The 25,748-nt window shown below is 38.2% G+C and overlaps 1 protein-coding gene across 7 annotated transcripts in view; it reads right to left on the bottom strand.

Annotated features, from left to right (window-relative positions):
* Positions 1 to 23,297, bottom strand: part of PLEKHA1 (pleckstrin homology domain containing A1) — a 38,770-nt gene extending 15,473 nt beyond the window's left edge. For 5 of the 7 annotated variants that reach the window (XR_012624045.1, XM_074831460.1, XM_074831458.1 and 2 more), the window contains exons 1-5: positions 23,100 to 23,297; positions 7,575 to 7,735; positions 4,904 to 4,960; positions 3,381 to 3,426; positions 1,225 to 1,322 (exon numbers count right to left, since the gene is read on the bottom strand). Coding sequence is in view for 6 of the 7 variants with exons in the window: in XM_074831460.1 (XP_074687561.1) it covers positions 1,225 to 1,322; positions 3,381 to 3,426; positions 4,904 to 4,960; positions 7,575 to 7,715 (342 nt within the window). In the remaining variant the exon portion in view is untranslated. Of the gene's footprint in view, positions 1 to 1,224; positions 1,323 to 3,380; positions 3,427 to 4,903; positions 4,961 to 7,574; positions 7,736 to 22,731; positions 22,844 to 23,099 lie in introns of all 7 variants that reach the window. The other 2 variants (XM_074831457.1, XM_074831461.1) reach the window with 2 other exon arrangements.
* Between the last annotated feature and the right edge of the window lie 2,451 nt (positions 23,298 to 25,748).

Raw genomic sequence — 25,748 nt, 5'->3', positions numbered from 1 at the left:
TTCAAACGGTACTCATAAATAGTACACAATGTGCTGGACTGCAAAGGTTCATCGTTATTTCGAAATGATCAGCACTCAGAGTACTAAAAAACATAGCCACTCTTGGAGGATTACAATCTACAGCAAGCAATGTTTATATGAAAATTAGTAATTGAATGATCGTAATTATTTGATTAAATAATTGGCCATAATAAAGAACCTCTGAACAGATTAACAGTTCAAAGGCTTGTTCCTTCAAAGACAAAATGCACTAATGATTTCACCAGCCATTTAGAATGCAAGTTAAACATATGATAAACTGCTTTCAGACTACATTCTAATTTTATGCAATTAAGTCTTTATTCACTCTGTTGCTTGAACTGGAAACAATTCAAGCCTTGTTGTAGTGTCCTCCTTATGAAAAACCCAAGTGAGAAGGCTTTGTGTTTCTGGTTTTTTTATTAGTAGTAGTAACATTTTTGTATTTCCAAAGGAAGGGCTACATTAAAACAATGCAAACATGGAAACATCCTTAGATAACTTAAAAATGAGAAAGTTACTGACAACAAATATGAATGTGTGCACCCATGCCCAGAACCCCTTCTTTGTAAGGGGTATGCTCTCAAGACAGTTTGTATCATCACTTCCCCAAAACTTGAGAGAGAGAACAAAACTGTAACTTCTGCCTCCTGAAAAGACTGAATTAATACGTGGGGTTTTCTATCATGTGATAACAAGCTGTCCTAGTACAAACCAGAAAAGTGATTTAACAGTTAACAGAAGAATACATTAATGTTTTGTTGAATGGATGGTCACTTGAAATCAGGAGAGAACATTTGGAACATGGCACAATGTGTTTGCTCCTTATTTTAGTGACACTAAGAAATACAAACTTTTGACACCAGGCAAATGTACATGTATCTTTTTCACTGCTTGCAAGTGTCTTCTGGATATTTTGATTAATATTAAATGTGTATGGTTAATTTTAAATTACTGGAAACCATCATATGCTGCAATGAAAAGGTTAATCACATTTTTGTCCAATATCCAAAGCAAAAAGTAAAATAAACTCAAAATTTAGAGGGAGTTCTGTACAGTTTCTCCAAGTCTTGGAAAACCAAGCCAAGAGTTGTTTGTAGAGATAAAGACTACTCTATCATAAAAACTGAAGGCAAAGGTTACATTTAAGCACCTTGAGACAATCACCATTTGAAAGCATTGCTAAGTATCAACTAAACCACTTACTGTGATTTTGGTAGCTTTGTTCAGAACATTTACCCATTCAACTAGGTCCTGCTGATCATTGGCTTGTAGAAAGTATTTTCTCATCCCTGCATTCATAACTGTTAAAAACCATTATGAAAAGTTAACAACACTGAAATTTAAGAGCAAACTTAACACGACAATAGCAAGATTTAATTTCAGATGGAAAATCCAGTTGATGTATTTAAGCTTTCTGCTGCATTCCTTTTTAGAAAGCCATCTTAAGACACATACATGCACTTGACAGGTTTGCTTTATTCTAAAAAAAACCCCTATTTTTTTTTGCTTCTTTTAAGCTCTCCACTTAGATGGCATCATCCAGAATTTGTTAAGTAATTTTTATTACGTAGAAAAAGCATTGAATTTTATCAGAATTTTCTACAGCTCCATCTCCCTTTTCTCAATTTCCCTAAGCAAGAAAGTTTTATACTTGAGGACTTCTACAATTTCTCCTTTTAATCCCCCAACCAATATCTGTTATCCTTTGCAACAAACTCATTAATATGACTATGATCACTGATTATTTTTACTTTTTTTTAATTTGTGGAAAAATCAGTATTGATTACTAAGTATATGACACTCAGGACCAAACAGCTTTAAAATAACCAGAGCATCAAATTTGATTTTACTTCAGTGACTTGGTAGAGAAAGCATAGTTTTAGTAAGTTTATATATTTACCTGGCAACACCTAGCATACCTTTATCCAAAAAGGATAAGCATATTTCTGTGTAACAGTAAAAAACCAATGGCTAGTTTTCTCACAAATTCTAAGATCTTATCTTGAAATTAGTTTTAAGGTGAAGAGTAACTAAAACCTCCCCAGAACTTTGAAGCATCTCAACTAAAGTCTGAACAGATTTCAGTGCCCTACCCACAACCTAACAGTTCTTCAGGTTATTGCTAACAGCAAACACATGCCAGAAACAGACACTTTTCACTCTTCTATCATCTTTCTCCCCAAAGCTAATGGTTGGAAGCAAACATGATTAGATGCAAATATAAATTCAAAATGCAGAACTGTATAATGCGTTGATTGAAACAGTAACTCCCAATATTTAAATAAAAAGACAAACTTAAGTTTTTCCTTTAAAAAGGATCCAAAATGCTTCAATAAATTATAAATATTAAAAGCTTTCAGCCAGCATCTTGGATCATCACGGCTTTTTAGAGCTGGCTCGCTGACAAGAGCAACTTTCCAACTGATGGAGACAAACACCTCTACACATGCATGTGCAGAGGAATCTGTAGATGGCACTGAACCGACATGCTTGGTACTAGCCTGGAATCCCTGAAAGCCTCACACACAGGGCGATTTACCAACTGTTTCATGAGCTCTGACACAGAGACTGCACAAGTCTGGTGGAGCTGCCTTCTCTGGGCCAGTACAACACTGCATATGGCGATGGACACCTTAACTAGCTGGTACCATCATCTGAGCTAAAATTCTTACATGAATGCAGCCATAAAGAATGGTTGTTCATAAACTGAGAGGAGGCTGATTCCAGTCCCTATACATACTTTCATGAACACTAACTGCTTGTCAAAAAAAAATATGGAATTACGGTAAATTCTGGACAAATTAATTGTAAGAAAAATCTAAAAAAAGGTCCATTAAGGGGCTTTTATGATTATCTGAAGCTTTACTCAAGTTTAGGGTGTTTTTAAGTATCAATAAACCTAGAAAGTACCCCAAGCAAATTATTTTTCTTTGGTTCAGCAACAGAGACTGAGATATAACGTAAGACCATAGGCTGGCAGTATTTTTAGATCAATTAAATCAACTCTTTTATCAGTAATACAGATTAAAATAATTAAATTACTTGCCTTCGTAGCTGACAGTCATCCCATGTTTCCGAAAACACCTATCATTTTTTATTAGCTTATTAATGCCTCAAAAATTTCAAACATCTGAAAAACAGTTCTCACCTACTCCTCATTAAGCTGCAATACGAAAAGCCACAAAAACACCTTATTTAGAAGCTAACATTTCCCTCATACTAAAGAAGAAACAGTGAATACAAGCTATTTTTAAAAAATACACTACCAGCTCTACCTAGTAACAGAATTGCAGAACATTATCTTTGTTTCAAATTTCTGAAGAATGCACCTGATGCACGTGTCACATGCAAGAACTTACCAAAACAGAACTCTGCCTTTGGCCTTAGCTTAGTTGCATCGCTAACCTAGTAGGGAAATTAAGATTATAACTATCACTGTGCATACAAAATATACATCAAATATCACAATTTTTTTTCTCTTTCAAGTGGCTAAATTTGAAGATTAGCAGTATAGCACGCTTGTTTGGTATAAAGATATACAGATATAACAAAAAATACTATATAAAATTCAGTTCAAAATGTGCAACCTAAGGTAAGAAGACAGCTTAAGCCATATGTTCCTATTCCTTAAATTTAAGGATTCATTACCAGACAAATGTTGAAATCTGAAAACATAACACTTCTACTTGCATTCTGAAGTTCTACGTCTCAACTGAACGAAAAATTTAAGGACATTCATACTGTCAAGGACATCAGTTGCATTTTGGTTCATTTACATAACAAGAATAATAGCCAAGTTCTTCAAGAGTCTCTAAAAGGTTGCAGTGTTGGGGGAGGAGAGAAGCAGGTGTCCCGTTCTGAGAGGCATTCACATTTTTACATTAGAGAGCACTTTTTGTCAAGGATGGGGGAGAAGGCAAAGAGTCTCACATCAAAACCTTTTATTTGGCCAGAAACAAGAAGAAATACTATGTAACGAGAAGAACTATGGAAAGTTAGATGGAGCATCAGCACAGGAGGCCCATCTGAGCTGCCTTCAAAGGTGCACGCAGGTGCAAAGGCACAGGTGACCACCCCTGCTCCCAATAAAAGTGAGGTACAAGATTTCAAATTTCTTAAAATGACAACTGTGAGGTTTGGGGTAAAGTAAGCATAGAAGAAGGAAGTTGGGATGGACATAAGCAGGTCTCCACAGACATTTCTGAATTCATAGCCAGCATCAATGATATCTTTCACAAGAATAAAAAAACCAAAACAAACAAGCAAGGTGGGAAGATGCAGTACGACAACAAGAAAAGCAAAGGAAGGTTGAGAAATGAGCAGAAAGTCAATTATTTTTCTCCACTTATTTGTTAATACAGTATCTGCTACAAATTTAACCATGGAGACTTTTTTAATTGACAGTTTTCTTTCAGATGTATTTGGGAGTGAGTGCATACAGAGCATCATGAACTAAGTATTGTCTAGCAATTTTTCTGTTCTATCTATTAAAGATCATTATTACTTGCAAACTATCACACTCCAAGACTTATCTTCCAGTTCATAAATGGCCTGTCTTTTCTCCAAGACTAACTGGAATTCAAATACTCACAGAGAACTGAAACATACAGTTCAGAAATATTAATTCTATGCAGCACAAAGAGCTGCCATGTGAAATCACAAAACAAACCTAGACAGCATGGTAATTAGTCTGTTCTTATTTTAACCTGATACTATTGAAGTGTTTGTAACCACCAAAATTCAGGTGTAGCAGACAAGCAAAAATCTCCCCATGAGGTACATAAGAGGCATTGAAAATTGTGTAAAGTTGAGGCCTTCAGAAGCAGCCCTTGGTGGTTATCAGCAAAAATTCACCAACAAGTGTCTTACATTATGATCTTACCTTTGAAATATAGGTAAGTTTAATGACTCCAACAGGTGGAGATCCAGAAGGAAGATTCTGAAACAAATCATATGTCACAAAGTGAAACTAGTCTATTCTCATATCACAGTCAGTGTTTACACATAAAAAGCAAGTAATTCCACAAACAAAAAGAAAATCCTACGTGTTTTTATAGACAATGCACAATGTATGCTTGAAACAGGATCTAAACTACTTGTTTATTATACACACATCTGTTAATCAACTAAAAACAGAAAGACTGCTAGAAACAATACAAATAGTAATTGTTTCAGAGGTTTATGTATTTTACTAGAGGAAAAAGGATTCTTGCAGGTCTGCATCCAGGAAATCCGGAAAGAATACTTTTTCCTTAACAGATGTTGGCGCCTTATGTATTCTGACCAGGGCAGGCGGAAGGGACAAGAAGTGACATTCATCTATTATGTCAGATACTTCAAAGGCCGCCTCACGTATTTTCCAAAACGGATTGAAAAATCATAGTCTTATCATATAATGTTAAAAGTTATTGCAGGGAAAGGCCATAATACTTCCTAAAGTTGCAGTTAAGCCTAAGTATATTTACAATCCGAAAAGGAGCCATCTGTTGTTTTTACATCCTTGCTTAATACACTAGTCTTAACATTTACATTACTATTCACAATCTAGAAATACAACAGTTAAAGAACTGAGCATCACAAAAAAACGGTTAACTTTGTTATTAACTGTTTCTGATGAAGAAATAAAATTAGGAAGACTGTTTCAAATAGAATATATACTTTTTTCCATTACAATTTTTCCTTTCAAAACGTCCCTTCATGTCACAGTATTATTCTTCCCACTACAGGCCTCCCTGGAGACCATAAGAACGGCGCTGCATCTGCTTACTGATGATTATTCATTATAGTGCTCTTCATTATTCCGTAGTGCCTTATAACATCTACATCGCAAAGAGGAGCCTAATGCTACCCACAAAGTCAGAAAGACAGACAAATAATTGGTTTATACTCCATTTGTATTTCAAAGCTAAGAAGTAGGTTAGGTTTACTATAGACTGGTAACACTGAAATTTGATAAAAAGTCTTCCCGTTCTGCCCAAATAAATACATTTAAGTTTTACTTTATCAGAATGATAAAGTATGATCAGCATACACCAGTTCTATAATCTTTATATAGTGTGGTGAATGGCAGACTTAAAAACATTTCTTTGAACAGCTGAAACGATTTTCACAGATACAACTAGAGCACTTCTATCAGCAACAAAGGGCCCAGTGAAGCTCTGCACACACTTGTAGACTCATCCTATATGAAGAGTTTCATCACTTCAAGGATTAAGAATGGTCTCCACATAGTGGCTCTACAAAAGCTCTGTACTTCTTCAAAACTAAAGCAGCAGTGGAAGAAAATCAAGAAGCTTCAGCTGTCCCCCTGGAAGGCACCCTTTCATTTATGTATGAACTCTAACATTAAAAGATAAGAAAGCCTGAACTAAAAACTTTAAGTGGTGTGCACTGCAAATATCCTTAGTCTTAAAACTGCTGACGAACTGCAATTTCTATGGCATTTCAAGTTTTTGCCCACATGCCCTGGTTATATCTCAGGAGAAAGTGAAGAAATGAACTGCTTCATATATCACTCGTCGAGATCAAACGTTTGAAGTCTTATTTCAAGAAATTATTTCTTTTTTCTTCTCAGTGAGAACTTCTGAATGTTTCAGTCACAAGTCACATTCATTGAACTATACATAATTTATTTTTTTTTTTTGGTTGGTTCCTTTGAACAGTAGACTAATACTGCATTTTAACTGTGGTCTTTCTTGCAGAATGGTACACAAATACTCTTCTGGCAGACAGCTGTCAGCTGACCTAGATACTACAATTTCACTGTCTCTGTACCCAAATCCTAAGCAATTATCCGTTCTCCCCTATGCTAGGAAACACATCGATGCACGTACACTGTAGAAGTAGCTTTTGTATAAAGGGTGCTCTCCATCATAATGGCTTCCACACCCACATACCCTTCACTCCGTTCTGAAACTGCGCGCATCACTAGAAATTGCTTTTCAGTGACTGATTCAGTTGAAGTAACATAACATAAAACTGCTAACTGACCCATGCAATGCAAGGAAAACTACATACTTCCACATAGGGTTAAAGGTGAATTAAAAGACCTTAAATAATGAAACTAGTATGTGATTTGGCTCATCTGGTTTTATTATACAGCACTACCTAGTGCCTGCAGGAAACTGCAATGCACCTTCACGGCATCAGATAGAAAACAAAATAAATATAGCACATCATGATTCAAAACAAAACTAATTTACATGTGGTATCAAATTCAGATTTCTGTCTGATCCCAAATTCTCTTCAATACTTATGATTCCATATATCGGCAATTCACTGACATTCAAGTTGTTTTTAATGTTTTACTACTAGCCGCAATTGATAATTTTTTTTAACAGAAATATGAATTATGTTTTTTCTTTAAAATATTGCACATATTAGCAAAGAAGAGACACTGATTTACAATTATTTCACTTATGTAACTTCACCCCCCACCAGCTTTCAGGTCCATAAACTAATATTAAACCCTATTTTTCTTCAGTAAATTTGTTAAAAATCTGAAAAAGTTTACATTTATATAAGCAAGATAACTATTGCCAAGAACATCTCACCTGTGGGTTATCCATGTACCACACCAGACTGTCTTCTCGTGTGTCCAGAATGAAGTACCGCCGCAGAAATTTTCCACTATTCTCATTTTCTTCAATATCTAGGAAACCACAAATGCGATTCTGACGATCCACATAAGGCATTTCTGACCCTGAACATCACACTGACGAAAAAAAGCACAGAAGTTAAGCAAAGTTCCTCATTACTAATTTTAAGACTGTTCTGTGCCTACCCATGACATTTTGAGCAGTTTCAACTAGTAGCTTAAAGAAGTTTCTGCAGAAGATGAAGTGAAGCGTAGCTGGTTTCCCCCACTACCACCTCTGAATTTTTAGATAGGTCTTTTTTACTTCTTTGAAGCATCTACCTAGGATATCTAATCCCCTAAATGCAAAGGTACAAGTGGTAAATAGTAGATGCGCATTAAGATTAGCTTTTACAAGATCACTAAATAATCAAAGATTCTCCTTCACAATTTGCACAAAGTTGAGATAATGCTAGGTTTACACTTCCTTCTTTGACATTGCCTTTCATGGTCAAGAAAGGATCTTTGTCAGCAGCTCTACTGTCCAACGTGATTTTTTCATATTTTGCTTAGGCAAATTCAACAAAAAGGCTTTTAAAAACACTGTTCACATTTTCCTTTTCTCCTACAAAAAGCAGCTTCATGTCTGACAATGTCTAAGAACAGACATTTTTCATCCTTATACATTAAACGGTCAAAATGAAGTTGTACATGCAGCAGCAGAGATGTGAACACACTTGCTAGTCCAAAACCAAAATCCTCAATATCCACGTGGTACTGAGGGTGGCAGGCTTTTTTTATTTTGGATTTTGGGGTTGCTTTTTTGCTTTTGTTTTGCTTTAAAAAAAATAAGTAACTAAGAATCTGTACTGCTGACCACCTACTCCCATTTTGCCTGCTTCACCTTTTACAGCTCAGTCTTACTGCAAGCTATTGCACTTTTTTTTTTTGCTTCCTTTTATTTTACGGGACAGTCATTTTACCTTAAGAGCCAGCCTTGTGAGACCAAAGATAAATTTGCATACTCATCTAAAAATGGCAATAAACCGACATTTAAATATGATAAAAATAAGGTCGATGCCATTCTTTCCCAGAGCAGGAAAGAAACAATACAGTCTTCTTTACATTTTGTTACAGAACTCAGAAATGGTACACATCCAAAATTATTAACATGAGACATAGAAGGTTTAAGCACTTCACATTTTTCATAGCATCTTCCAGATTTCACTGTGTAATATGAAACTTTTGTTTTAATATTTCTTGAAATTGTTTATTATCTCCTTGCTTAAAGTTATTTAAATACAGTCATATACACACACACACAAAAGCAGACACCTGATAACTACCTGTAGCTACCTGTTGATACACCACAGGAAAACATGACATACGGTTAAGCAGATTTTAAAGTGTTTATTTTGGAGAATCAGATGTACAGATAAGCATACATTTATTTCTGTGAATCAGATATACAAATGTGTAGATATATGTTTGTATTTACAGCTGCAATTTTATATGACTAATTAGAACACTAGTCAAATTCTGTTTCAACCACTTTGAGAAAATTTGTTTTTAAAAATCTATTATGATTTTGATACCATACTAGAAGAATTTCTAGTAAACAGTTTTAAGTCATTTAACTCAATCTGTAAAATAAATAACCTTTCTTGTGCCCAACACTAAACTGATCCTCTGATGCGAACTCAAGTCTGATATATTAAGTTTGGCATCAGGGACCAGATCTAACAATCTCAATTCTGGAGTATTTGCAAACAGATGAAGAGATTACAATATCATAGTAATGACAGACTATTAAAAATGTTAGTGGTTTGGCTTTTTTAATATAAGCTATTAAATTCTAAAGTTAAATGCATTTTTATGTATAACACAGTTAACACACTTTTGTTTGAGATAAAAGACATTTTCTATATAGCTACAAGGACATTAAATGTGTATAAGCCTTCCATTAAGCACTTGATTGATCTGCTTTTCTTTTTAACTCCAAAAGGGAAAAGAGTCTCCATATTTAAGGCGTGTAACAATGGTTTAAATTTTTGAAAGCATAGGTTTGCTCTTCAATAAAAGTAAGAAAATTTACTAAGGTAATCTAAATTTTATCGGTATGTTCCTCACAATTTAAGTATCACAGATCCACAACAAGTTCTGTACCAAAGTTATAACTATAACAGCAAAACCAAACACTTGAGCACTCTTAAGACAATGTCATAATCATAACAAACATTCATCCGTAATTCCCATGCTGGCTCTTGGGATCACTTTACACTGAGCAACATCTCACTATAAACACATCTGTAGCTAGGGGCAAGCTTAAAGGTAGCTGTTCTCTAAATTATACCTCTAAACTGGCAAAACCTGGCATCACACATTGCCTTCATTTAAATGAATATAAAAATTGTCATTTACCAGTATTGTCCTAAATTGTGCCAGGTGGTCCCTCAACAAAATACACAGCACTTCCGGGACACCACTGCAGCTTAATATCAACAGTTTATGAAGCCCAGAAAAGCCTTGTGCCTAAAAAAAGCAAATATTGGTGGCTGGTTTCCTGTTTGAGCAGGCTTAAACTGGGTTCTCTGCAGATGTGAAGAAAACGAAACAAGGAAAACTTGTTTTTGAAACAAATGATTAAGAATCCCTGAATAGAACCAACTCAATTTTCAAAGCACTGTTTCCCTATAGGAGAATCTATGATTCAAAAAACCTTTTAAGAAAAATGAAAGGGGGATACTAATAATGACCCATTATGAGCATACAATTCTCTAAAGTTGAACCACTCCAATACTTTAGTTTTTGTTTCTAGGGCAAAAGGCAAAATTCAGAAGCTTGCTCTTATTTGCCAGTAAACCAATTTTCACAGAAAAAAAAAAATTCATAGAGATTTTCTATTTCAAAGTACTACTAGCTAATTCCTAGCCTACAAAATTATACTATTTGCAGTTCCTTTGTCCTCTGATGAAAATACAGGATAAACTATCATTAATTTAAAAACTTAAGTTGTATAACTGCTGTTTTCTTCAGATTAGTTTGAAATTCCTCACAGGATTACTACCATCTACCCAACCGACACTTGAAGAATAAGAGAAAAAACTCCCTCTAACTATTATAAAATTGAAATTGAACAGAAAACCATGCAATTGTTTTCTAGTTTTAAAAGTCCACTTCCAGCTTATTACACCTTGGCAAGATTCCACTGTAAATTAATACCAATTCAATTCAGCATTCATTAACAAACCACAATTTGTAGCGCACATAAAAAAATCAATTTGTGCCTTTCTTCCAGTTACTAAAGCCACTGAACATACATGACAAAACCACCACTGTGACTCCCTTCCTGGCAACTCTAGACAGACCAAAAAAGCAACGACTGAATTACTACGTTACTTCTAAAGATTCACAAAAGGAACTGCAGAACTCCAACATTAAATCCTCAGAGTAGGAAATCTGGTTGGAAGACCACCAGCCTAACAATTCACCAGAACGTCAACTTAAAAGTGTCATCAGAATACAGATCCTGTCTTACATAGATATGATTTATTTTTCACGAAATGATTATTTCAGGTAATTATAAATCAAAAATCTCCTAGTCTGTGTCTGTTTTACAGCTCTTATTACATGTACACTTTGTTACTTTCTGAAGCAGAACCTGCAGCACAGAACAGCGTAATAACTCTTCTGCCTACTTTCAGAATGAAATATTATAAAAAGATCAGGAGTTCTTAGGAGAAAAAAGCTGAAGACATCAAACCTGTAACAGATTACATACAACTTAATTTTATTTTGCCTTCCTTCCCCGGGGACGGGGGGGGGGCAGGCAGGGTAGGGGAGGGAGGAGCCATAGGTCAATGACATAATGCTACTTCAGAAAAAATCTCCCTGTGGCCCATTTCCTCTTGGTTCTCACCATAATCCACCAGAAGCTAAAATATTTTTGAAAACTCATTTTGTGGCATATATTGACACTCATATGTAAGAATTCAGAAAACTCTCAGCTCCTTAAAATGCCTTCTTGGAAGGCTGTGTTATAATTCAAACAGGAGGTCTTACCTATTTTTGAAATCTTACATCCCTCTTTCCAGTGGCAGTGTACTAATTTAAGTAGGTCCATACCTCATCAGCCCAGCTTCTCTCAGATTTCCCCTCTCACCACTCTTTTCCTCTGGAGTATACTATACACCAACATTCCTCAACATTTATATCACAAACGAAAGGCTGCCTGGCCTCCTGGGCACCACTATAAATAAAAATCACAGATCACCTTCTCCCAGTCTGTAACTGTAAATGCATGACTGCACAACTAGAACCTGCAGAGGCACACAAGCATCTCGTTTTCACCATTTATAACGGACTGCTTAAACTCTCCTACATTCATTTCTATTTTTAGTTTCACACCAGCACCTGTTCTTGAGTTCACCTTCTTCACAGTTTGGTTGCTGCCTCCCTATCTTCAAGTACAAAGTCCATAGAGGACTATTAAAGCGGCATACAAGGTAACATTTCTACGGCCCAACCTCCTCTTTGGCAGCTAATGCTTGATTTCCACAAGCAGGCATAAACCATGGACTGCTGGCTTAGTAGAGAAAGTGGAACTTTGTATGAATAAAAAGGCCATGCAATAGGCTTTGCACTGTCCACGTGAAAGCTTGATTAAGAAATACAGCAAGCACTGCTCCTTAATACCTTTTAGCTTTATTTCACATGTGTTTTCCCCAAGCTGTGTGTATAATTTTATTATTTTTATTTCTTTAATTTAGTGTAACACTTCTACTTCCTGCTCTATTAGTGTATAGACATTTTGAACTTCGGATTTAACTTACCACAGGAGATGACTCTGGGGTTCTTTTTCTATTAGCTGAGAAGATTAAGAAACATACATTACCTACTTAGTCATCTCTGTGAAATGATGAACAACATCCACAGAACTACACTTGATAAATATAAAATGATGCCATGAGTCATGTCCATCCCTCCTCCCCACCCCCCTTTTTAAGCTCTACTATTTACACTAGGCTCCATCACCACAAAAGGGAAGGTAAGCAGCAGCCCCAGCCATCTCCAGTCTTTCCTGCAGTTCCAGGGCCAGCTTAATTATTGAGTGTTCTTGGCTTTTGCCTAGGCAATTACTATCAGCTTCCTGCTGTAAATCAGCTACTCTCCAGTTGGTCATCTCTTTTACTGGCCATTTACTCCATTTACTGACTCCCAAGGGTACGGGATGAGTTCAGACTGTCCTGCTTATACCTTGAAGAACACAGCAATGAAAGCTTTCCTTCTTGCATACATCCCAGACAACAAAGAGGAGGGGGGGGGGGGGGGGGGGGCGCAGGAAACCCCAACCCTGAGACAACCAGCTCAGAACAGCCTCTGAAAACAAGGCACATAAATATTCCAGGACAGTTGTCCAAACGTCTTTATTTTCAATCCCTTGAAAACTTTCCAGTATAAGCAGAACAGCATATAGATAATTTAAACTGAGACACAACATGTCTGGTCATCTTTCACAAAGCCCTTAAAGCCACAATTTCCTAAGTATCCAAAACATGAGAGAAAATCCCTAATCCAGGAGTTGGGAGAGATGACCTGGGGACAATTCTGATGACAACTGAATATAATTTAGGATTGACTGGTTTAAAATGACACACTGAGCTTTTCAATTTCCCAAAGATCTTCAACTGATTTGTTTTTGCTCTGGGGGGCACAACAGACTTTGTACACTTCTGTTTAACAAAGACATGACTTTGATTTGGTAGAAGCATATGAAACTATTAGTAGCGTTTTAACTATATCTACAAATGAGAACTGGAAGTCTACAGGACGTGCTACCCCCTAAATTTAGATTCTTTCTCTAAAGTGGTCAAGAAAGAGGAAAAAAGCAGCTGCAAAAGACCCTATTCACCTGGAAGAGAATTACCAAGCATAAGAAATTGATCTTCAAAATTAAAAAACCTGAAGTAAGTACCAGTAGCATTGACCTCTGCTATCCCTGATCAAACTGTGAGGCATAACAACAAAACATCCCTCTCCCAGTGCCTAATTCAACTTCCAACCAGGCCACAATATAAAAGAATCATAATTTGCACCAATGAATCATCTAACAAAAACAGCAGTCTTATCTTGCACTTAAGTCTTGCTCAGTCGTCATTCTGTCTTCAAAACACATCTCATCTGCTGTTTTCCAGGAAGACTTGTTAAATCAGGGTAAGTCAATTATTTCCTCTTTTCCAGTGTGCCTCAGCAAGTCAAATGAGTATAATTTTATTCCATACTATCTACTACTTAAATGCTACAGCATTAATTCCAGGTGCTTTCAACATCCACATATAACCCATATTCATTAAAAATATACATTTTAAAACAGAAGTCCATCAAAGCATACAGTTTGATATACCTTCTTTCAGTACAGATTGAATCCAGTAAAACCTGCAACACCCCAAGACCCTTGGTATAATAATAATACACCAATGAGAAACAGTTGGCTAAAGCTGAAGTGAGCAACAACTGAGATGAAGTTAACCACAAAAGATGCACACCATTAATGAATGCAGACCACCGCTTCCCTCCCTGATATGCTGGCAGTTAAGGTTTTTCACAGCTGTGTCCATCTGTCTCCCAGCCCCAGCCCCACTGCTCGCCAGAAAGCCGCAATCGTTCACCACAGACAACATCAATCCACACCCAAGCTCTTCATCTTTAGGCTAAACTGTACTAATGTTACCTTGTCTAGGTAAAAATTTCAGTATGTTTTAGGGGAGGATTTAGTTCTAAGAAAAATAGAAGTTACCTGAATACATCGTCCACTGGCCTATTTCAAATACAGACTCGTACTTCCTCAAAAACTTTTGAAGGAATTTCTTTAAGTGATGTTTCATCCTCTTAATTTAACTCCTTTCCTCCATTTTAAGGTATCTGTAACAGCAGCCAAAGGCTTTGGGATATGATGAAATAAGGAAATGCACTGCACAGGATGCAAAATTCTTCTCTATCACTGATCTCTTAAGACAGCCAAAACAAAAAACCTCACCTATTAATGGTTTTCGCCTAGCTAAAACAAGTATTTTAATTGTCCCTCTAAATGCACTGAGCTAACGCAAATAAAAGGAAGTATCCTGTGCAATGAGGCCATTATAAAGACACTCTGGAAATGTATCTATTAATAACTTATGAGTGATGACTGGCCTAGAAAGCAATAAAGTAAAATAACAAAGTTAAAAGAGACAGTGAAAGAACATGTTCAATAACACAAAGTTTTTACAACAATAAGAATTACAGTCTTCATCACTTCATATTAAGTCTAGGTAAGACAAAGTTACTGAAAATGAGATCTAACCAGAGATTAAGTACAATAGAGGAAAACAAAATATAGTTACACTAATTCACTTTGACTTATCTCATACAAGCCTCAAACAAAATTTTTAAAAGCTTATTCATTTCAGTTACAGACTAGTTAAAATATTTAATAATACAAGTTCAGAGTTGACTATTATTTACAATTATATTTAATGTTATTATGGGTTTCTTCTAATCTTAAATAAAACTCCAAATAGGACAAATTAGGTCCTTGTTCTTGAAAATGCTTACATTAGTCTATAGAAATTATTCCATTCATGACAACTAAATCAAATTAAAAATTAAGCAGGGAATAAATGCATTACTTATGAGGATTACTTACTATTACTAGTTACTCATTAGTAAAAAACCTGTTTCATTTCAATTACTAGTAACTGTTTCATCTAGACCAGCCACTCCAAGAACTCAGATTCCACACACTGCCAGCCATTTCAAATTCAACCCTTCAAATATGAAAGGGCAAGAGTCTCAAAAGTATCCCAATGACTTTGAAGCACAAAGACTATCTCCATCAAACTACAAATCCTGATGAAGCTTATTTGACTTGAAGTTCAATAGAAAAAAGAAGGCGAGGCTCGTTAAAAAAGTTTGCCATTTTTGAGCCAGCATTGCTGATTCCCACTCTGAGTCCGGGGTACAAACTCACCAGCACAAACAGACCTTCTTCCTGTGAAGTATGCAAAAAACCAAAAGGCCAGCTGGTTAGGAAATTAACAAGTTGAAAAACACCTTCTTCAGTTTTCACAGAGTACTCTTACATTGTTAAAGAAACAGCAGCTTGTACATGAGTGCGTTAAATTAATTTTGAAAGTACTACTGAAAAAAAAAGTCTGCTTCAGTAGCACCAAAATGTGCTGAAAACATTGGGTAGAGGCAAACAGAGGGAAACTTAAGGAAGCGTTGGAGTAAGGAAAAGATTACCTTTTACAACATATCGATCCAAAGGCAAGTTCCAAGTTTGAATGCAAGAATATTCTAATTGGACTAATTCCCTTAAACTGTACATATTTAAGACACTCTAAAGGCAGCTCTGAATAGCTGAATACCTGCAAACTATGATATCACATACGTTTACTAGTAGCACAGCATATTGCAGGCCATCTGAACACAAATTTGAGACAACATTTCATTTTGTCTACAGTGAGTTCAGAACAAAGCAAGCAAAGCATATTTTTTAACACTTGTAGCCAACCTGTGGAGTCTAGCAAGGACCGTAAATAACTGATTTTTCAGTTCATTTAGAGTATCAAATAATGAAAAGAACACTATCAGATGAATATTTGGCATGACCTTTTTTAAAAATATAAAAGGATTTAATGAAACCAAAGCACATAAAGCAAGTATCTAATTATCAATTTTTATTTTATAGATCTAATTTAGGAAATTCAACGCAGAAAAAAACCCCGCAATGGTTCATCTACATTAATACTTCAGGAAAGAAAGAAAAATTGTTGCCATTAAGATTTCACCCCATTTTAATACTGTGGGACTTTACGGTACAGACCACGTTCAGTTCATTGCACAAGCCACTATCCGGGCCAAAATTCCCGCTACTGCAAAGACTAGGTAAGTCCTCCAGAATCTAGCCTACTTACCAATCGTGTTAGTACTGCACAACGATTCACAGCCATTAGGACTAATCTCAGAGCTCTTCAGTAAGCGCAGCTTTAGTAGAAGTTTTTTAGGAAGAATACGGCTTTGTCTCATGTAAGTGAACCAATACTCACTTACAGAACAGATGCCAGCTCCTGTTTACCATCGAGGGAGGAGAAAACTAAGTTTCCATCAAGTGGCAAGGTTTTCAGGTCACTACCTTTCCCCAGACACTTTTTTATACTTCTTAAATGAAGAAAATTACATCCCACTCTGGTATATTTATTAAAAGTCCCAAATGACAGAGAGAGAAAACCTATAAAAGCTTATCTGCAATGATAGGTTTTGTAGCATAGAGCCAGCACACTAACACTTCACTTGAAGCACATACTTCACTATAACTTCTCACACAATTAATTTCCAGCAGCCTTCCTCCTTGGAAGCAAGGCGTGAGCCCAAGGAATTGTCCTCACATCAGGTACAGCCCATGTCTGGTTGCTGACCTTCTTCCTTACCTTTTTTCTTATTTGTGCAATGACACAAATACCAGTTTACTGCACAGCTGTGGTTCTGCACGGACACTGGTGTTTCTCAAAGTGTAAATGACGATGCGTATGGAGAATAACAATGTTCCACCTCCAGAGTAATCCCAACACTACCAGGAAGTCATCAGGCTCCTGGCACTTTGCAGGATTGCTGCCTGACCTACACACTGCGAGACGGAAATACTCCAGAAGAATCACAAGTCCTGCGTATGTGCAACAACATGCCTGAAAATCCTGAACTTACCATGAGTATGCAAAAGACTGGTTTTCAACACACTGTACTGCAGCCTTCCCCCAGGAAGGGAATAAATGGGTCTCCCTAAGAAATCCTGCTCCTCCATCCAAAAATCACGGCACCAGCACAAATGAGCAAGACAGTACAAATAAATGACAGCACCTGAGGTGAACTTGATTTAAGGGAAAAAAATTGTAATGAGAAAAAAAAAATATAACCAAAGGCTGAAGTCCTGAAAAAGCAAGAACATTTCTGAGGCAAGAACATAATTTAAGCACTGCTACCGAACTCTGCAGCACCAGTGCACATGCAGACACTGAGTCTGCTAGGTACAGAAATAACTTGCCACATGAATTATTAGTACAGCCTAAGCTTCCATTTGTTATTACAAACCTCCCTAAAGAGTTAACCAATATATTTAACAACACCTTTTGAAGTGCGGTTTTAAGAGGACTGCTCACTCTTACAACAAACCTGACATGTAACTGTTTTAGTGCTTAACAGAAGAACACTTAATTAAGTCAACTAGTCTGAACAAGTTCAAACACATTTTCTTGGACATGGCATGTAAATGTGGTGGGTACCAAAGCACCCATGGAGAGCATACACATCAAAACAATTACATATTAAACTAATGAATTTATCACCTATTTGTCAGTATAGAGAGACTGTTCCTGGGAGTGCAGACTCTCAACAAAACACATTTGCAAAGCCTGATAATTGCTGTCTAGTCTACATTTTCAGCTTACAGCAATGACAACACCATCTTATGTCTCCACCAGAAGGATTTTAAATCCAAAATACTTTTAGCTCTATAAAGTTATTAAAGACACTGCTCTTCAGCAGTGGCTGCAAATTCTTTTCCCCCTTGGGGGAGCAAGGAGATAGAGAAGCTCTCTTTTCTCAAAAGTCTTTCGCATGAAAAGCCAATAAATCAGGCTGGCCTATCATGCCAGCAGAACAAATGAACAAAATTGATAGGTAAAACATTTGGATGTAATGGTTACCTAGAATTGAAAGCATTTTCCAAAGAAGAGAACAGTCGACAGAGGAACAGAGACAGCTTTGCTATTGTTCCCTGTAACAGAAAGGATCTGCCTGGTTCATTCAGTTATTTTAAGCATTGTTTTTATATTATGTTAAACAAAGCAGTGCAGTGCTCCTTAAAATTTTAAGGACTTGGTTCCTCTGTTTTTAACTGATCCAAGAAATTTCCAGTCAAAACTTCCCCCCCCCCCCACTTATTTTTCTGATTTTACTGCTTCTGCCTGCAGCTTACCCCTAGCTTTTAACTTGGGGGTCTCTTCAAACCTCTCCCTCTAGCACAGTGGAGCTATATGCCCCACATTACTACTGCACCTGAAGACATCAAAACCTGACATACCCTTGTAACACTTCTGCGATGCATAGAGCTGCTACTGCTCTGTAGTTTCAGTATGAGAACGGAGGGACAGAGAAGCAGCTTGTCCCAGGCCACACAGGAAGCTTTTGGCAACACAGTGAGCTGAACCTGTTTCCCAAGTCCCAGAGCAGCAACTTCACCATTGAACCACCTTTCTTCTACATAAAATACCTGAAACTATTCAGATTTTCAAGGCGAAGGCATATGTTCAAACCTGAAAACTGTTTAAACTGTTGAATGCCACAAATGTCTACCAGACCTGCAACTCCCTACTCATGCAGATAACATCTGTTAAAAGTGGCTCATAGAGTTCTGCACCAGAAAGCTTAATAAGTTCCTTCTCCAAGATTAAAGAAACACCTACACATTCTAGATGCTTCTGCAAGTCCCTGGAGGGAGAAAATGCTGCTTAGTACCGAGACAATGAACCAAGCTTCCTTCCTCAACAGCAACAAAACCCTGCTGCTTTACCTAGCGCTAACAGGAAAGTGTTATTTATAAAATTGAGCCATATACAAATACATATCTAAATGTTTCTCAAAGTTAGGCTACAACATGTATCAAGATGACCTTAGACTTACAAATTTTCAAAGTCCTAATTTGAGAGATCACTAAGAGTAGAAAAAATTTTGAAACAGCTCAGCCATGTCTTCCATTCCTATTCTTTTCAGTCATTCTGTGCATTAAAGTGTAACTTCAAAACCTGAACTTGAGCCATACTTGTTATTCTGACCTCCTCATCAGGCAATTTTTTAAGAGCAACTACATTATTTCTATACATCAGATAAGCTCACTAGAATTTTGTATTTGTTTCTTATATAATTTTATAAAGCATTGAGAGCAACGCTTGTAGCCATGTCTTGTTGCATTTAGGCTCAAACCCAAACGAATATATTTACTGACTGTTGTAGTTCTTGTATCATTTATTTCCTGGTGACACTTTGTAAAAATGTTTTATGCTAAAGCCAGTTACCTAAATTCCCACATTTTGGCACTGAAGCTGCTAACTATCCTGTATTTTCATGCAATTATACAACTGCACAAAGGTTTATTTGGCTCCAAACCCCAGTAAGTATTTTCTAAGAATGTTTCTATAGTTCATAATTATCAGGGAAAAAAAAACCATCTTGCAAGAAAGATACATGCTCTTGTATCACAAGCCATTGTTTAGACAAACACTAACTTACAGCTGGATACAAGAAAGAGCGCACCACAGCATGCAAGGAAACTTCTCACTTCCCAATGCTGCTGGTTTGCTGCATTTTGAAGGAACTACACTTACTATGATAACTGTCATCTTAAATAATTGGGAACATTTAGTAATAAAGACATCGATGGAATTCTAAATCTACTAAAATAGATTAAGAATTTTGCAGGCCTGGCAGTCTGGGCTATATCCAACAGTATGCTGGAGACTGCATTACAAGTAGAGATCTGTTCACATTTCAGTAATGTCCTCAAGTTCTTTCTAATCTGTTACAGTCAATAAAAACTGACTTTTGCACTTCCTCTCTTCTGACATACAGTCAGCCTTTATTATTTCTGCTGATATAGCTCCCTTGTCTTCTGAAATAAACCACTGCTACCTGGAAAAACCAAGACCTTTTCCTGCATTCAGGTCTTTTCCTCATATTCCTGCCTTCCTTACTCCCTATGCGTGTGTCTGTCTTCTGTCACTCAGTTACTACTTCTGAGGAAGAATAAATACAGGGGGAGAGGAGGAGGAAAAGATGCTTCCTATTTTCTTTATACACTGGTTCTTTGTCTACTCTAATTTGTATGAAAGCATCTGCTCCCCTGAAACATTTAAACACTGCAATATACCTGTCAGTGACCTACTGTGCATCTTTTTCTTTATTTCTGCCATTGAAATGCATAGCTATACAATGGAACATAAGGCCAACTGTAGTTAGAAAACACAGAAATAGCTTAAGAAAATAGATTTAATCTTTACAAGTTACTAACTCAAAATTAAATTTTCTACACTAACAAAATAAAATCGTAATGTTTAATAACTGTAAAAAGGACACAAGAATGTCACACAAAGTTTTACTTTTTATGCAAAGCTGTCTCCAGCAGTCTAATATTCAGTGATATCTAGGATACACGAAAGTATTATGTTTTGAATTATCACTTTCTGCAGCATCAGTGCTCATTTATTCCTGAATTAAAAGGCTTTCCTTCGTATATCAACCAGGCTAAGAATCTCTCTCTAGCATGAGAGATTTCAGCCCACTTTTAACACTTACTCATGTGACAAACAGGAAAACAGCACTTCTACACTTCTCTGCTTTACATACCTGACAGTTTTATGTATTGTTACTTGTGTGACTCTCTCAAGTAAAAATAACCAACAGAAGTAGGAGACAAGACTGCAGGGACCTAAAAGGCAAGTCCACTGTTCCAAACCCCCTGTTAAGACTTACTAGAATGCATATTACAGTAAAGACACTTACTAGTGTCCTGTGAATTTATCTAGTGTGAAACCTGAGGAGAACAAGTGATTAAAGAAGTCTTCCTATATGTAATCAGATGTATAGACCTCAAGGACTACTTAATTTGCTTTAAAGTTGCACCTGTAACTCAGCTGTGAAATAAATTATACAAGACTTCATCATACTTCATAAGTACTTTCAAATCAAAACTATTAAAAACCCCATCCTTAAAAGTGCAGTATAGTAAATTCATTAAGACAGAGTAACTCATCATAGAGCAACCAGCCAAAGTTGCCATGCACAGCTCCATCTCGGTAAAGATTGTGTTTGTGCTGTATCATAATGAACACAGCCAAGTATAAAAAGGAAGTGGACAAATCAAAGAAAACACCCAAAAAACCAAACCCTGCTGCACTCAACAGTAAGAAACTATTCCTGGCACCTCATAGGCCCAAACTGCACGATCAAATATGGCTCTGTCTTCCAGTGTCATGTATGGGATTGGGTAACGGGAAGAGAAAAGAAAAATGTATCTTTACAGACATTAGGGCCTCTTTTAGGAAAGTAAGCAATTTGTCAGAAGGCAACAAAAAGCCGATATCATTCAGCTTACTACATGCAGGGATGTCTAGTGGTCTCTTTAAAAGTACTATGCTTTTGTAAGAAGGTGAAGCATGGAGAGATCTAGATCTTAAGAATCTAAACCCAAAGTAATTCTCCCTCTCAGCTTTCCTCAAGATAAGCAACACCACTTTGCTCACGCCTAATTCAAAATGCTCAACCTAACAAATAATTGTTTCCTCACTCAAAGATAAACTGTTCTTTTTGCTTGTTTATAAACTAATGTAGTACACTGATTAGTGAAAATTACTTTTTTTTTTGAGAAGGGCCTCAAACCAGGAGCCTGTTCCCCGAAGAGAAATTGTTGTCCTCTTGATGTTCCTTTGCAAATATTTTATGCAATAATATAATACCTTTTATGCATTAGTTACACCTAAGGGGAACTGCACAAGACATACAGTATTTAAGACTGTGTTAAGTCAGTAGCATGTCGAATGCCTATCTGGTATTTTACACGTGCTAAAACCTGCAAATATGACAACATTCGTTATAGTTTAACATTCATTTATAGTCGAGTTATCCATTTAAAGACACTTTGCTTCAGTAAATAACCAGCCCAGGTTACAACTAAGCTAGAACACAACTCAAGAGGTGCAGACTTGCACTGCTAGCAGAGGCAACAGCTTTCCAAAACAGCCCTCTTCAGAACTAGCACCTTCAAAAGCTAGAAACAAACTAGCCACTAAATGTTAGCTGTCCCGATCACACTCAGCTCTCCTGGAAGCTGCAGTTTGAGATCTCAATACCGAACGCGAGCACAGCCGAGAGAGGCCGGCTTGGCAGCCGGGGTGCTCCGGGAGCCCACACCCTCCCAGGCACCATCACTGCAGGGCTCTGCCCAGATAAGATCGCTCCTTCCCATCATGCTCAAAGACCGAAGTTGAGAAGAAGAGAGAGAAGAAAAAAAAAAAATATTACGGGTAATGAGATCATCCTCTTACCTCTGGGGATGTGACAGAGCCTTGACTGCTCTACCAGGGCAATTATGCCACGGCCTCCTATACGCTGCCCCCGAGGTGAAACACGGGGAGAGCCCCCACGCCAAGGAGGCGGCTTCGAGGGAAAACGAAAAGGAAGAAAAGGAGAGGGAGGAGGGAAGGGGAAGGCACGAAGCGGTCACGATCGAGGAGCTACACAAAGACAGGGGCGTCGAGGGAACGGGGCAGTGCCCTGCCCGGTCAAACACCGGGCAAGCACGGCAGGAAGAGCATCAACCAGACGCCTTCCCCACACGGCCGGGCCGGGCCGCCCCGCCGCCTCAGCCCCCCGGCCCCGCCTCAGCGCCCCCGCCCCGGGCCGAGGCACTTACTGGAGTCCAGGGCAGTCCGGGAGCCCCCGTGAGGAGAGCCGGGCCCGCGCAGGGACCCGCCGCCTCCTGCCGCGCTCCCCTCCCGGCCCAGCCCGGCCCGGCTCGGCTCAGCGCGGCGGGCGGCCCTTTCCCTTCCCGCCCCCTGCTCCCTCCGAAGAAACTTCGCCGCCGCCTCCCGCCGCCACCGACCGCGGCGACACCGCCGAGGCCCCCGCCCCGCCGTGCGCATGCGTCGCGGCCCCACCTCCCCGGGCGGGCCGGCGCCGCGGGGCCTCCTGGGATATGTAGTGCGGCCCCGCGGCGCAATGGCTGACGGGAGCTGTAGGCCCGGCGGCGAGGCCTGCTGCGGCTCTCAGTTCCGCGGGGCACCGCTTCGCGTCATTTTCTGCAGCTTTGTTTTTTCGAACGCGGAACTGCGCTGGTTTTCATGTTAAATTTAGTGGAGAGGGGCCAGCAGAAAAGGAGTGAACCGTCTGGACGTGTGGAGACTCTTCCCCTACCCTTCCCGCAGGCGGCTTGTTGGTTCAGGTGCTATCTCAGTGCTTTTTGCCATCGGTCACTACGGTCCTAGTGGCGAATAGCAATTTCCACTAATGATATTTAACCAGTTGTAACGGGAAGTTACTTCTAAGCATAATACTAAATTTATACTGAAATACTTAGTGTTTTCTGAAATAGAACTTTTTTTCCTAGCTGAAAGCAGTGATATCTCTAAAAATAGAAATCATTTGAACTCTGCCGTTGCCTGTAAATACATCTTTGTTTCAAGCTGGCATTTAACAATCGTACTTCACAGTGAAACAAAAGCTGTAATCAGAGCACAACAATAAAAGCTGAAGTCAGCCACAAACAATGCCGTACCATTCCCATGGCAACTTTTTCCTATCAAACCCTGGCTAGGTCACACACTCTGCAGCTACACGAGCCAGCTGCTTTTCAATCTAGACTCCATTCACAATTATTCATACATCTTTTTGATGATTTTCACTTAACAGTGTTTTACTGGAGTTCATGTTTGGGAGTAGCCAGTACCACTTCCCTCCCCCACTTAGGTCCCGAGTTGACATTTCTTGTGCTGGCAGAAGCATCGTGACTCTGGCAGCTCATTAAAAAGACTGCAGGATGTGACCTGCCATTGCGCTGCGCGGAAGAGCCTTTTGCAAAAATGATATGCCCTTTTGGGCAATCAAAAAGCCGTGCAATCAAAAGCCGTTTCATAACGCATGTGCAGAAGGTGGCAGAATGAAAACCATGGCAGTCTACAGTCTGATATGCCTTAACTTTCAAATACTTTCTCCATCCTCCCAAACAAGGTTTGAATAACCATGTGTTGCAATAATAGGACTCAGGAAAGTCAAGAAAAAAGATGATTACATTTAAAAAGGGGAATATACTGGAATCAGGTAGCAAACCTCATACTGTAGTTTACCATATTTTCCACGATGGAAGGCTACTGCAACTTTCCTCTTGAGATGGCCTAATTCTTCTGATGTTTGCAATTTAGTGAGGAGAAAATAATGCATATAAAGAACTATCTTTGCTTAAGCTGAGATACAAACCTTTTAAAATAGCCAAATCCTGTTAGGTGCACTGTTCACAAAAGTATATTCACAAAATATGCATGTGGGGAACCAAAAGATGAAGCGCTCAGCCATTGACCAATATGAGGTGTCAGTCAGCTGCCACCGACACCCATCCTCTGTACCCAGTGCTCTGCCCATCCCTTCTCCCCAGACACACAGACTACTGAATGCTTTTAAAACTGGCTGTAAACCTTCTATCTTTTATCCCTGTAATGTTGAAGAGGAAATATTCTGTAGCTAGCTGGTATACATTGGACACTTCTAAGATTCAGCTGGATGGGGTGCTAGGTCCTCTTGTCCAGACCGTGCTTTTGCCAAGAAAAGCTGGACCAGATGATCCTTGAGGTCCCTTCCAACCCAGTATTCTATGATCCTGTGATTCTGTGACTGAAATACAACAGTTACAGCTGTGCCTAGAACACACACATATTGATCTCTATGCTTGCCATAAATTTGGTAACATCTGGTCAGTAATAAAAAGCCTTGAAGACAGGCACTGTGGGTCAGATCCTTGAAGTCAATATCATCAGGCTAACTTAAAGCAGCCTTCTATCCTGCTCACCATTTTCTTGTTTGTGAACATTTAATTCAGTGGGTACAACTGCAAAGTACCTACTGGGAGTCTCTATACTCTCCTGCAAAACAAACATGAAATTTTAAAATAATAACACAGATTTTGTTCAAGTGAGCATTGCTCCTGTTGACATAATCCCCGAGTTTAGTTTTTCCTCTCCCCATTGAATTAGGACCACTGTTTCTTCCTTCCTACCCTGCGTGGCAAGGGAGTGAGGACATGTCCTTCATAGCGTCTCAGAGTATTGTGCAGATAAACCAGACTGATCCTGCACAAGGCTCACAGTATTTAATACCTCCTTTAACCTTTTCCCCTGTTTTCACATAAAGATTTTAAAGGATGAGAAGAACGCAAAGATTTTTTCCCTCCATGAATGACACACACAGTGCAGTTGAGCACAACAGGCTATGTCTCCATGCTAAACCATTTAGGTATCAATCTTTGATGTCCAAAACCACTTCATGTGTATAGAAACATAAATATAGTCATCTC

This window comes from Strix aluco, chromosome 7 (assembly GCF_031877795.1).
Source record: "Strix aluco isolate bStrAlu1 chromosome 7, bStrAlu1.hap1, whole genome shotgun sequence".
In the NCBI taxonomy this organism is placed as follows: Eukaryota; Metazoa; Chordata; class Aves; order Strigiformes; family Strigidae; genus Strix; species Strix aluco.
This window is presented reverse-complemented; position numbering and strand designations above follow the sequence as displayed.